Source organism: Cariama cristata, unplaced genomic scaffold, assembly GCF_000690535.1.
Source record: "Cariama cristata isolate BGI_N322 unplaced genomic scaffold, ASM69053v1 scaffold14416, whole genome shotgun sequence".
Lineage (NCBI taxonomy): Eukaryota > Metazoa > Chordata > Aves > Cariamiformes > Cariamidae > Cariama > Cariama cristata.
The window spans coordinates 1-14342 of record NW_009623895.1 but is presented as its reverse complement, the minus strand read 5'-3'; the positions used below and the strand labels follow the sequence as shown (position 1 = coordinate 14342).

General features: G+C 47.0%; 1 protein-coding gene across 1 annotated transcript; it reads left to right on the top strand.

Annotated features, from left to right (window-relative positions):
- Positions 1-9726: 9726 nt before the first annotated feature.
- On the top strand, positions 9727-14101 carry TAGAP (T-cell activation RhoGTPase activating protein; the record flags this gene model as incomplete). Its single annotated transcript, XM_009702949.1, has 6 exons — positions 9727-9753; positions 9863-9916; positions 10519-10585; positions 12061-12230; positions 13018-13179; positions 13992-14101. Coding segments are annotated over exons 1-6 (590 nt in total), but the record flags the coding sequence as incomplete, so codon positions are not given.
- Positions 14102-14342: the final 241 nt, after the last annotated feature.

Here is a 14342-nt window from a genome sequence, read left to right as displayed (position 1 = left end):
CTCTAACTAATTTCCAAAGTGCTCGTAGAAAATTCACTGGCTTGGGGAAGAGTTGCTCACTTGCCTGTTGTGACTGAAATTAATGCAGAGACTAAAAGTTATGGGGGGTGATAGAGGAGTAAAAGACACCTGGTAAAAAGGTGCAGTCACGTAAGCCTTGCCTGCGAGACTAGGAGTCCAAGATTAAATGCACATAAAGGACTAAATCCAGTTAGATCTGGTAAAAGTTCTGCATGGCTAAAGATAAAAAAATTTGGCATAGGAAAGTAAAAATTAGAGAACAAAGAATATTGCGTGCGAGACGTTAGATACCAATGTCTTAGAAGGGATAGCTGTGGGCTGGGGGTTTCTAAGGAGGTGCCACTGAGGGCCCCATCCAGAATTAGACCCTTTTTGCTAAGGGGTCTTGCAAACTTCCTTGCTAAGGAGGCTAAGGTACACAGCGGTTGCAATGACTGCCGTGCCATGCAGCCCTTCCCAAGCTCACTTGGAAGGAAGTCGCCCCTCAAAGAGCTACAAAGACATCGCGTGACACCACATCCCACTGCCTGCCTGATGTTTAGAGCATAGCCTCTGCTGGGACCGTGCTGGAGTCCCCACGGCAGATCCCTTCCCAGAGGTCAGGCAAAGGGAGCAGAGTTCACGCTCAGAAACATTTTTATTACAGAATCTAGATAAAACGGTTGGTTCGCTTACCATATTGAGTGGTTAATTCGTTGTGACATTGCCATATTTCCTCCTGACAATAAGCTGCGTGCTTAAAAGAAGTGAGGATTTCATCTGGTCAGAAGGTGACTGTCGCATTTCCGTGTGGTAAGTAGAACTGCAAAGACCTTGAGGGACACAAGTAATGCCCAGAAAATAACATATCGTCCTCACAGACGATGCATTTAAAATGCCTTCATTTGTCAAAGATTTGCCACTGAGGCTAAAATTAAGGTCTTCTCTTTGCTACGTGGCACACAGGAGACAGAAGAGGCAACAGCTGCCAAACTCTTTACGGGGTTCTCCTGTACGTACCACTTTTCACCAGAAGATATCACCAGAAGATATCAAACACCTTACGCAGTGCAGTGACCTTTTATTTTCGGCACGTTTTTCATGAGAAACTGAGGCAGAAAGCAGGCAAGCTACCTTTCAGATGTTGCATGGAAAATCAAAGGTTACAACAAAGCATCTCCTGGAGTTCACCCATAAAACCCCGACACAAAGATGCAATTACAGTTTTTTGGGTAGTCTGAAAATTCCCTAATAGGGGGATTACTGAGCGCCGTAGGTTTGATGAGTAAGCCTGTTCAATTGTTAAAGTAACGACTTTTTCCATGCTTGTGATGTTTGTTAGGATTTTTCCTTTAAAGTCAGTACAGAAATATTATCTGCATTGTTTATTCATGTCAGTCTCACAGTTATGACAGGTTTACGTCGCAGCACGCTCTCGTCCAAAGAAAACTGTGGGAATGCTTGGTTCTGGAAGCAAACAGAAATGTTGCGGGGAGGAGGGACAACCACAGGGACATAACGCAGGCCTCTCAAACTCCTCTTCTAGCACATCTGGCTCTCCTAAAATAGCACAGACAGGAGTCAATTATAGTGATGTGTTGTACTTCAGTGTTTAGGAAACGTTTTTGCCGAGTATAGCATTGGAGGTGACTAACTTAGAGCTATAATAACTCCAGGGGCTTATGTTTGAAAGATACACTCCAGGGATCTGTGTATAATGCAGTAAGAGTAGGCACTTTGCCTTGTTACCTACCAAATGGAAGTAGGAACCCCTTGCACACGTACCAGCATCCTCGGTTTGGCATAACTTACAGGATAATGAGTGTTCGTTTTTCCTCTCTGAATACTAAGTTCAATTAAGTTACACAAGGACAGGATCGGTTCACGGTCTTGCACAAGCAATACTAAGACTCTCTGTAGCAATATGGTCTTTGGTTTACACAAATGTTACAGCAGTTGCTGGACTGTACATCTTTTGACTTAGCATTTTTGTATCTTATGGTGCCTTAAGGTAAGAGGATTCAATCTCCCTTTGAAAAGACCCTTCTTGAGGTACTTCTGGGGTACCTATCTTATCTCAACAAGTAACCATGTAAGTAGTTAATGTATCTAGTAAAATTCAGAGCATTTCGTCTCAACTTGTCCTTAGGTTGAACACAGGCATTTCTTTTCAGACCTGAGGAAGGGTTTTGCACCTCTTATCAGTTGGCCTGGTTAAAGATACATCCTCCCCTCGCAAACTTCCTTGCTGATACTAAATAAGGCAGTTCATGGCTGTAAGACCACACACAGCAACTGTTTTCAGAGAGAAAAATCCCAAAGAAACATACTCATCTGATAAATGGGAGAAAAGGTAAAGCTCAAGCAAAGCACAAACAAACCTTTAGAAGGAAGTGGAAAGGGAGAACAAAATCTGTTCAAGCTTCACGGAATGGGGGAAATGGAGATGGTGGCAAGCAGGTACCTTCCCTACATACTCCTGACTGTCAGCCCTGTGCAGTGACTGCAGATCCGAAAGGAAAGGCAGGGTTTGGAGCTGGCACACAGGAATGGAATAAGCAAATGCAGCCCTAGCAGCACCTGGTCTGCATGGCAGCAGCAGTAATTAATGGCCAGCTTTGCAGGAACGCAGGCCTGAACAGAACAGCCTGGCCTTCACGCCGAGCCCTCTCCAGCAATGAGCTGATACAGCTGAACTCAAGCTCAAAAGCATTTTTTCTTCCCCCCACCCCACTCTTGCTAGCAGGCGATCCCAGGTCCAGCTTGCTCTGGAGGGTGGGAATTCCTCTCGTATTCCCGGCCTGGAAGAGTCACCGTGCTTTTGCAAATGTGGAGGGGGGGACCTGGTGGCCCTGGTTGCAGGCGGGGTAGCCCTCGGTGCCCCCCAGTTGTGCCGGTCAGTGCTGGTGCCCGAGGCGGGCTGGCCCTACGGCTGCCCTCCGCGATGGTCCCCCTTGCCCAGAGACCTCGTGGTGCCCTGTGGCAGGAAGCAGAGCCTGTGCCCATAAGGAGCACTTGCTTTCTGAAATCCTCATAAGGTAGTCCTGCTTTAAAACAGGATAGCAATGCCAAAGTGGAGTGTTTATGTAAAACACTGACACAGCAGCTGTTGCTAGTAGCAACAATATGGCAATCACCAGCTAATATGGAGATGTTTGTTTCGAATTTATCATCTTGATTTTGATGGGTGGCCAAAACTTCACAGAAGAACATTTTATTTTGCTGTGTGTGGATGTGCATGCACAAGGACAAGGCATGACAGCAAATAACTCTCCCAAAGTACGGGGCCAAATGTGCTCAGGGGAGTTTAACTGTAGCCAGCAGAGCTGTGCTTGGAAAGATTTGCTTTGCCTGACACTGTTTTTGCCTGGAGGATTGTCCTGGTTTGGCAAGGATGCCATCATCCATTGACAAGGATGGAGTCCAGGTGTGTGGTCATAAATGCTCCTGTTCATAGTTAATTTAAGGGTGATGGTGATGAGGATCTGGTTACTGGCAGCTCTACTTATTACTTAGGAAGCAGGTACAACAAAATGACAAACTCACAAGGGCAGCACTATGAGGAAGAGTTTGGGGATATTCCCATCATACCATTGGGTCTTGGAAGAGGCCAACTGGAGGTGAACAATGGGGAAATTCCAACTACTTCTGGTTGTTCCTCCTGGGCGCCTATGCTGACAGCCATGTTCGTGGCCATGGGTGCTTGCTATGCCTGGAGCAGCTCCAACTCTACTGGGACAGTTGTAAGGTCTTGTCGCTCCTGAGCCTGGCTTTTTTTTGTAGTTTTGGTATCCATGGGACACATCCACCATGCAATCCCAAATTACACTCAAGTTTTCTTGGTCTTATTCCAGACTGGCTCCAAGGCCATTGGCAATCTGCAGATCATCTTTTGTGTGAAAATGAGATTACTTACGCCTGAAAATCACATGCAAGTTAGAATTCATTGTGAAATCCAGGTTATCTCTGGTTTCCACTGATTCTCATTTTAAGATCTGAGATAATTTTGATGCTGAAATTCAAAGCAAAACACAGGGTGCAGAAGCAGGAGGAATACAAGCCTACCTCAATCAAAATCAAAAAGAAAACATTTGTATCAATCCTGAAAAGCAAAATCAAGATTCACTCCTCTCTGGATTCAGTAAGAAATATAATCTGTCCCTGAGAGCAAAAGAACTTGGCAGAAAAGCACCATCTCAGTTTCTGATTTGCAAATGGTCGTCATAAAGAAGTAAAATGAGAAACCTGCTGGGGTAACAAGAAAAGTGAGTAGCATCTCACTTTTTGAGTACCTTCAACCAGAAATCTTGGAAAGAATAGAATTCAGACCTAGTTACATACATTCTCTATTATCTTCTTTATCGTAAGCAAGCAAAGATTTAGATTTGCATCCGCTCACTCAGAAATGATGGGCGACTTCAATTCCCTGACGCGTTTGTGCTGGCCACCTCGGGGAGCCCAAGGAATGAGTGATTCCCAAGCACCACCGAGATAAAACAGCAAGCTGAATTCAAACACAGCTGAACACCAGCACAGACCTTTTGGAGAAAATGGTCTATGTGCACCCATCCTCCACAGCTAAAGAACCACCCATTGGAACGAGTCACCTGATGACCAGTAAAAAACTTTAGAGCTGCCAACTTAGACTTGAGGGCAGCACTCATGAAAGAATAAACAAACCATCCTGCAAAGCAAATGCAGCCAAAAGGGTGTCATGGGAAGGGCACAGAATACACCTCGGGCTGTATTTACAGTATTATTTTTGATCTGTAACTTTTTCCTATGCAATAGTAACGCAGCACGTAGAAGGCTAGTGCAATCTAACCTACATTGCAATCTAACCTTGATATCTAATTAAGGATAGAAATCAGCTGAACAGAGCTGGGAAAAACTGCCAGTGGGTTTCACTTTTCAAAGGCAGGGTTAGCTTGAGCCCAGGTCCCACCTGGCTGAAACTGCAGGAGTTCAGCACCAGCTGGGTTGATGGATCTTGGTCTGAACTGTTACAGGTGGGAGGCAGGGACTGGTCTGATCAAAGCTCAGGGCACTCTCTTCTCTGGGATCAAACCCTCAAACTGTGCCTATGCAATCCATAACACACTCTGGAGAGTGGTAGAAAATTACAGCTGCCTTCAGAAGATGTGTAGAAATGTGACCTGTTCCCAGCAACCCACACTGGTCTTTGAGTCCATGGACAGACTATGCAGAGCTTTCCTTTCCCAAAAAAACCCCCAAGCCAACAATTCTCTGAGTCTGGCATAACTGCTTTCCGTATTTTGGTAAATGTTCCTATTGTCCCCCAGGGAGACCGCAGTTGTGCCAGTGAAGACAAAACTGGAGTAAAACCCCTTGTCCACATGGAGAGGCACTGATGAAGGCTCTTTCTGCTCTATATGGGCTTGAAAGAGCCACTGCTCCAGGCGTGCCCTGCTGTACCCTGCCCACAGCTACGCTCCTGCTGCGTCCCTGCTGGTGTGACAACAGGGCGAAGGCGGGTTTCAGGATTCATTCACACACTCCCTTATTTCTAAGAGCCATCATGTCAAACATTTGCGAAAGTAGTAGAAATAAACAAAAGTGAGCTGTGGCTGGGATTTTCCCATTTGTGGTTTGAGAAGGAGAGAAGAAAACAGATGCTTTCCAGCTACAGCAGATTTGTTCTTTTGTTGTTCTGTTTACCATCCGCTCCCGATGCCCTTCTCCTCCCAACTGATGCTGCCCCTTCATTGCTATGGTCTGGAGTCCTTCACTGAGCCACAGTGTAAGAGGAGAGAGGAGAAAAAAGTAGGAAACGCCTAGCTTGACTGTAGCTCACACAAAAGGGGAAAATCACCATTTGGTCTGTGAGGGCAGCAAGCGCTGTATGAACCCTCTCTCCAAAAACTGGCTGGGCAAAGTGCTTGGGAGCGGAGCACAAAGGCAGCCGTGGCCTGGGAGGAGAAAGGGGCAGCCTGGGCCCAGGGGGAAGCAGAGGCATCAGTCTGACCTCCTGGCTTCTGTAAGGGGAAGATGCTTCACATCTCAAGGAGCAAACCCAGTCCCGAGGGGTCTGGACCTACCCAGGGTCAGCTGCTCTGCGGGACCTCCCCGCTCCTGCTTTGCCTCCAGTGAATGCAAAGCACTTCAGCAGAACTGACGGAAACAACCTGATGTGCAGGAGGGGAAGAGCTCGTACACAGGCTAGTCGTACGAAACCCTTGTAAGTCCATCCCTTCTTCCACGCCCTGATCTTTCTGTAAGCGTCCCCGTGTCTTTGAAGGAGAGTGCATTCACTTGGTCAGGGATGGCTTGGGAGAAACACATCACCTGCAAAGAGTTCTGGATGTGCCCAAGGCCATCTGCCATCTATTCTGCTCGCCCTAGGGCAAGGACTGTGGTACAACAAATGCATTGCTCTAATGCATCGTGGTCTAAGATCTGTAGCAAGCTGAGGGGCAGAGCATAGCAAAGGCTCTGAGTCTGCAAAGCAGAGCTGGGTGGTAGAGAGGGAATTGATCTCTTCAGGGAGAGAAGCAGCTGTTCATGTAAGGGACCTTCGTTTGTAAATATCCCATATAACAGGCCTTTTCTGTTAATACTGAGCGTGGAGATCGCCTTTGGGAGCTACATCTGTGTTACCCTTTACACGCTGGTGGAGGAAGCTGTGAAGCTGCCCTGGCTGGTAGGTGTGAGGGCAGCTGGTGCTGTGCTGGTCCTTCTGTCTTCACCCACCGGGTGCAGCAGCTCTTCTGAGCACAGCACCCTGCACACAGCTCGGCGGTGCTCGACCCGAGCCACCACATGCTCGCTTACTGCTTTTCACAAATACAGCCATGCTTCGTTCTGTGCGCCCATGCAATTATTCCCCCAAGCCATAGCTTTTTAGGATGCCTGCTATTCATGATGGGGCATGTTTGTTCATAAGGAAATAAGCTGCTTTCAAGTCATTTTGGCACAAATTAGGTGTTTGTGACACACACCATAAAAGAGCTATTAAAAAAAGAATAATATCAAGAAGGTAAAAAAAAAAATTAAATTGTTTTCCATATGGGTGGGCAGGCCTATACACATACCTTCCACATACAATGGCCATTATATCCCCACAACAGTTAACAGATGGGAACTAATTAGGCAGAGATACAGCAGTGTGTGCCAATGGACAGTCTGGTGATGTGCTGTCAATACACTCCCCATTACTATATCTTTTCCTCCTGGGAAATTCAAAGCATTATTCTCTGTCTACAGCTGTGCCCTATTTGTAATCTAAGCTTCTGGCCTGGCTAATCACCACCTATTAAACTCCCATTTTCTTCACGAGTTGCACATTTTCCAGATCAAACCCCATGTCTTAATCATGCAACAGACCAAGCTCAGAAATACATCTGCGTACGGTGCTGGAAGTGAGGGCAAGGCAGAGCTGAATTGCATAGGTGCCCTAAGCTTCCGAGATACTGAACAGGCAGATAGGTTTAGATACACGTTTAACAGACATACTGAAAAATAGATGCCCCTTGTCCCAGGAATCCTGCTGGGACTATCAGCAGGGGTGATGCAGCTGCCAGGGAGCCTTGAAAGAAATTCTCAGGAGAATGCGATGCAGGATGACAACATTTCTGCAAGAACGTGCATCAGCCCATGGAATTTAGTAGGGAAATGACAGATGTCACGGCACTGCTAATTAACAAAAAATCAGCTACAGCAGTGAGTAAAAGATCAGTGGTAAATGCACAGGGTTGCAGAGTAATTGACTGAGATTCCTGTAAGTTCCAGCCCTAAACAAGTCTACAGATGAGTGGCTCTACAAGAGCATGGAAATGATGGGTCTCAGGAGGACTTGAAAGGTCATCTACAGCATCTCCCCCCACAAAAGCAGGGCAGCTGTCCTTTTGCCCTTCTGGACACATCTTTGTCTAATCAAAGGTGAATTTTAGACCTTGCATTTCTGTCAGAGTCAAGCTGAGACTGACTGTCTGTTCCATACGACAACCCAGGGTCAATACTACACGGGCCAGGTCTGATGTGGTTAAGCAAAGGATGACTTTCAGGGTGAATTCAGCAGTGGATGTAGCCGTAATGTGCACCTGCAGAGCTGTGCTACAACACAGCCTCGTCCCCTGCACATGTGAAATGGAGCACCCACCAGGATAAGCAGCAGAGACCACAGTTCTCCAAGCATGCTTTCCATCTCAATCCTCCGTTGAAGTATCCCCAACCCTTTGACTCTCAGACTTAGCTCTTTTTTTCCACTAGATCAAAAGACTGGTACCCAGCATACCGGGTTGTAATTTGCCTCTGTCAATGAATCAGTAGAACTAATATAATGCATTTAACATCAAATGTTGATGAATTTTCAAAATGGCCTGGTAGAGTGAGCACTGTTGTCCTTATGTTCCTGATGTGCCCAGGTTGGGGAGGAGTCAGCAACAGACCCTGAAGAGGTACAGGGACAGCAGAAGTAGATTTTGCCTGGATTTTTTGATCTCTTTAGTTGAATTAAACTTTATTACTTGGACCCACAATTCTTACTAAGACATATTTTAAGCAAGACTTATATTACATATTGTCAGACATTATTAAATTATTACATAACACCACTTCTATAGAAGTCCAGTGCTTAGATTCTCAAGAACAAGTTGGCACCGGCAAAGTGTGTCTACATCTGCTTGCAGACAGTAAACTGTTGCCATTAGTTTTTTAAAAAAATATACAAAAACATTTCTCTGAATCTTGGCTATTCCACTCCCCCATCTTTTTAACTGTTCTTACTGTAACTTGATCTGGTGGTGCGTCTTTAAACTGCAAAACCTGAGGTGTCTGAGCAGTCAAAGGACAGACTGTACCCACTGCCCTTTAATGGTAAGAAGCTGCCCACACTGCAGCCCCCTCTGCACATCCCACCTCATGCTGGTGATGCTAGATGGAACCTTTACCTGGCAAGTGTCTCATCTTTTCCATCCATAACAACTACACGGTCTTTTTTTTTTTTTCTTTAAGGAAAAAAAAAAGTAGCTCCTCTAAAAGGAAAGAGGAAGCCAGAAATTTCGTAGCGGCTCAGTCCTGCCCCATGATGCTTCTTCCTGCCTGTGAATTTCCACCTGCCCCTTCTGCATATATAAGGCAGCACACGTGGGGTAGAACTGTTTAGTCGCCTGTCTCCATCCAAAGGATTAGTAGCAGTGGGGAGTGATGCTGTGTCTTGTTTCCTCTGCAGTTCGCGGGAGGTGAAGGAGCTCTGGCTGGACTCACTCCTTGGGTAAGTACTGCCCGGGATAAAATCTGTGGCATCGCAGCTGAAGTCGGTGGAGTGCTCCAGATGTAGCTGTACAGAGATGTACAGAAATATCGATGAGGGAGAGCTGCGCCCACTGCTAAGTGTAGCTCGTGGGCAGAGCTGACTGACTCGCTTAGCCTTGTGTTTGCAGATTAACAACCATATGTAGCTGTCACCACTTGCTCATTTTTTGCACGGATTAAAAATGGAAAGCTGTTTTTTTTCTGTTTTAATCAAGAGGCAGATAGGGCAGCAGGGCTGAGTGTCTTCCAGAGAAAGGCTTTATGATTGACTTGTGTGGGATATCTTGCTGCTTCAGGGTCATACTTAAACACTAGACTGGCTTGCAGGGGAGAAAGACAAGAAGGGTGCAGTTTTACAAAGCTCTTTCTTTGTCCGTTCCCTGTTCAATAAACAGGCAAACAAAAGGACCGAAGGAAACCAGAGTGTCCAGAGCTCCCCCGATCAAACTCCTAATGAAAGTGTTAAGCAGCTGTAATACTGTGAGTGTCTTTATGGCTTCGGCTCTGTCAACAGAATGATTTTGAAAAGCTCTGATTTCTAAACCGTAGCATTCAATTACTCACATAGTGTCTTTGTTTTCTTGCCTAGTCAAAGACACTAAATGCTGGCAACATGGAGAGCCTGATTGAGTGCCAGTCAGAGGTAAGCAGCCGCTACATTTCTACGAACCCCCCCCACCCCAATCTTTCTTGGGTACTGATGTGAGATGTCTTAGCAAAGCGGGGTGGCCCTCGTAGGAGCTGCTGGATCCCTACCATTACCCACGAACGGGCAGAGCCCTTCGAAGGCAGCTCCCTGCAGCACCGTGCAGAAGGAGCTGGGCTGTGAGCAGCCAGCCGCGTTGCCCCGGCTCCTGGGCAGCTTTGCTCATGACTCTGGCAGGCTCCAAAGCCGTCAAGGCTCCCCAGAGAAGTTTGGGAGAAAATCTCCAGTGGCAGGGGAGGACGCGGAAGAGCAGGCTGTGTCCAGCTGTGGCTTCTCTGGATCAAAAGAGCAGCCTGAAAGGGCACGGGGTTGTGACCTGCCGGGCAGGTCTGGGGTGGCTGGCTGCAGCGTTTACCACAAACCCCTCTTTTGGGCAGTGAGGCAGTGTCGTTCCTGGAGCCAGGCACCTCTTCAGCAGGTGTTGGGGCTTGCTCTGGTTATTCCCCGGAGCTTCTCACAGATTTCTGAGGAGCTGCAGCGACTGGCTGGTGGTCCTCGCTGCTGGTGGCAGCTCTGTAACCCTAGCATGCTTCTTGCAGGCTGATGCCAAGAAATGCCCCCTGCTCATCCCAGCAGATACCGAAGACGGACTTTGCCACTCAGCTGGTGAGTTTTAAAAACAAACTTGAGGAACTGCCTTCTTATATAATGCTTGCAAGCTGGTGCTTCTGCAAAACCACCCAAAACTGCCTGCTTCACCTCCCTGAGAGCAATCCACAGCCTTCAGCCCCACGCAGGAGACGGCTTATGCCCTGGAGTGCTACTCACTTGCAAATGACTTCTTTCCCTTATGCTCAGTGCCAGAGGTGACAGTGCTGAGTGCCAGAGGTCTTATATCCCTGGTCCCTCATCCTCAGAGCCACGTTTTGTTGTGTTCCCTGGCAGCAATGGGAAGGAAAAGTGCTCCTTTCTCACTTGAGCATCACCACTGAGGTGTGGCACTGCAAGCGAGTACCGAGTACCGCTACCAGCGGTTGCACGCCAGAGCAAACAAACCCTCTTGGCAGCAGCAACAGCACTTGTTTTCTCTCACCATGCAAAACCTCGGCACCTGTAAACAACCCAGAGGAGACCATTAGCAGGGCAGGGTCAGATTTGGAGCAGATCATCATATCAGACCATTTTTCAGGAGTATCAGAAGCAAACATTTTATATGACACTATAATGTTAGGTGACTTTCTCAGAGCTTTTAACCCCTCCCTATCAAGGACTTGTGCACAAGTACAGGTCCCAAGAACTTCTCATCTGCATAAGACAACTTCATTTTGGAGTAGAAGGCAAGTCCTTTATAGGAAATTTGCAGAAGGCAACTCCTTTGGAAGGCTTTCTAGCAAAAGGATCCTTCTCTCACTGTTTCTGAAAGGGAAAAAAAGCCACACCTCATCCCAATACAGACATCATCTCCAAATTCCTAGCATGCCTTCCTCTTTAAGATGCAGATGCAAAATCCATGCTAAGAGATTTCTGACTCTAAAGCCGATGAGGTCCTACTGTGATGCTCCTGTCCTCTGGAGCAAGTATCAGGTTCCGCTGGCTGGCTGGCAGGGGGCAAGCACTAGCCCTAGCAGGACTACTATCATTACAGCTGGCTCTGAAGTTGGCAGAGCTGGAGCCGTGTGTTTTCATTTCAGCCTGTGAAAGAGGCTGAAAAGCAGGAGCCCCAAGTTCCACTCGTGCCCTAAGGCTGGGGCACAGTCAGACCACATAGTGAAAATTGTTATCATTGCCAGCTGTGACAGATATCAGCTGCCAGAGTGACATATCTGCCTTAGATATTTATCGCAGAAACCGCTGCCTTATCAAAAATCTCTATAAATGTTGTTATTTCTGTGCCTTGCATGTTCCCACTCTCTAAGAAGAAACAGTGACTAGAATGTAAAAAAACAAACCCAAAACAGGAAAGGTGGTGTCCTTAGAGGGATGGTCACAGTTTTACAGTTTAGGCAGTTGTTTCCTTAGTAACCACTTAGTTGTCTTTCAGTTTGTCCCCCTTTAGTTTGAGTTGTTTCAACATACGTCTCTGCACTGCACACAGATATTTTTTTTTAAATGATTTTTTGCTTTCCTTTTGCTTGCAGCAGATGGAACAAAGAAAAGAAAGAAGGTGATATCACAGTCATTTACTCTGAGACGAAGCTCTGCCAATGGGAATTCCCCAGGGCAGCTAGACTCGGGTGCCAAAATCGCTCTGTTTGGCCAGCCTCTAGCAATTATCTGTGGGGAAGATGACACACTGCCCCGACCAGTCCAGGTAAGCAAGCCTGGCGATACCGCTCTCATACCTCTGGCTTCCAGGGTGAGGCAGGATCCCTGCTACTTGTGCTGCAGCACCCAGGAGATGCGTGATTTTGGTGTTGCCCCTCCACACACACTTCTGATAAACTCAGGCCGCATCCCAGATGTAGAAAGGGTCAGGTCTGCAGGTTTTGTCCAGCTCACTCAACTTTCACTGGAAGTAACTTTGCGTGGAGACAACCCAGGACCAGGAATAGGAGAAGAAGATCTGCTCCTTAGTATAAACATCTGTGATTCTACAGAAGTCCTTTAAGTGAATCTTTCAGCAGCATAAACTTCCAAGGATTTCTGTATTTCTCTCAAAAAAGTGTTCGGCTATGGACTGCCACTGACAAATATCTAAACACCATCGGATAAAAACAGTCTTGTGATAGTTCTCCCACTGAATTGGCTTTTCCAATAGACAGGCTTTTGTCTCTTCTAAGCAATATTTGCCTGGCTTGGGAGGGAACGGATTTGAACTAAGACTTAAGCCATCCCTTGTTTCCTTCTGGAAGGAAGCAGGGATGACTCCACTGAAGTTAGTGCAAATCACCAGTCCAAAAAGATGGTGGGTTGGGGGAAAATCAGGTTATTGCCCATGTAAGCTCCTTGGAGCAAGAACTAGATACTGACCTAATTAGAGCGCAGTGTACCTCCAGACAATTTTTCTTCTGTTTCTAAAGAAATGCTCACCTGCTAAAGGACCTTCCTTCACCCAAGTAACTGTTCTCCCATTCCTGTCTGGTTTTTTTCCCCTGCAGGATCTCCTAGCTATATTGTATATGAAAGGACCATCCACTGAAGGGATATTCAGAAAAGCTGCCAATGAGAAAGCACGAAAGGAGTTGAAGGAGGACCTAAACAAAGGCGGGAATGTTGATTTGAAAAGCAAATCTGTGCACCTCCTGGCAGTGGTCTTAAAGGTGAGCTCCTCTGACCTCAGCCTTCCCGTACCTAAAGGGGCCTACAAGAAAGCTGGGGAGGGACTTTTTACAAGGGCATGGAGTGATAGGACAGGGGGTCCTGGACAATGGCTTTAAATTGGAAGAGGGAAGATTTAGATGAGATATTAAGAAGAAATTCTTCACGGTGAGGGTGGTGAGGCAGTGGCACAGGTTGCCCAGAGAAGCTGTGGATGCCCCATCCCTGGAAGTGTTCAAGGCCAGGTTGGATGGAGCTGTGAGCAATCTGGGCTAGTGGGAGGTGTCCCTGCCCATGGCAGGGGGATTCGAACTGGGTGGGCTTTAAGGTCCCTTCCAACCCAACCATTCTGTGATTCTATGATTCTATGACATTGCTAATCTGCACGGCCCACGTCAGTGCCCAGAGCTGACCTAAGTGGGACTCCAAGCTAAAGCCAGAGCAAAGCCAGACTAAATGTTCCAGGCTTAGGAAAGTTTGGCGTTTTCTTTTTCCACCTTACTTCCAGTCCCACTTGTTGTGCTGCTGATTTCCTGCGTGCCCACAGGAAACTCCCTTGGTCCTCCTCCTCAGCATCCTCCCAGGGAGGAACACTGAGATTTATGGGTGAACGAAAAGCAGCTAAGAGCTGGGTTCTGTTGCTACCACAGTACAAGTGTACTTGGCATGTGCGTGCGCATTGCACTGCTCTGCCAGTGCTGACGGTCAGGTAGCTCAAGCCAACCTGCATCCTAGTGAGCCCATGTCACAGTGATGCTCCCTCTGTGCTCAGTGCTAGTGTCCAAAGACTCATCCAGATCTCTTGGCCTTGCAGGACTTCCTCCGAAATATTCCCTCCAAACTCCTGTCGGCTGACCTCTATGACAAGTGGATGCAAGCTCTGGAGAAGCCAAGCAAGCAGGAAAAAATTGAAGAATTGAAAGAGTAAGTTTTGCAACCAGGAAGTTTTGCAACCAGCCCCAATGTGATGGAGCGGCTGGTAGGGGCCAATGATGTCTCTTGAAATAGAGTCTCATTCAAAAGCCTGTCATTTAGTTCAGCTTGTTATTGCTCCATGGCGTTTAGTTTAGAGGGCTCTAGAAGCAGCGCTTCCTGAAGTTATTTGAGATTGCTCTATGAAACCTCCTAGGGAGAGTAGAGTGGCTGCAGTGTCCCAGCTAACGTA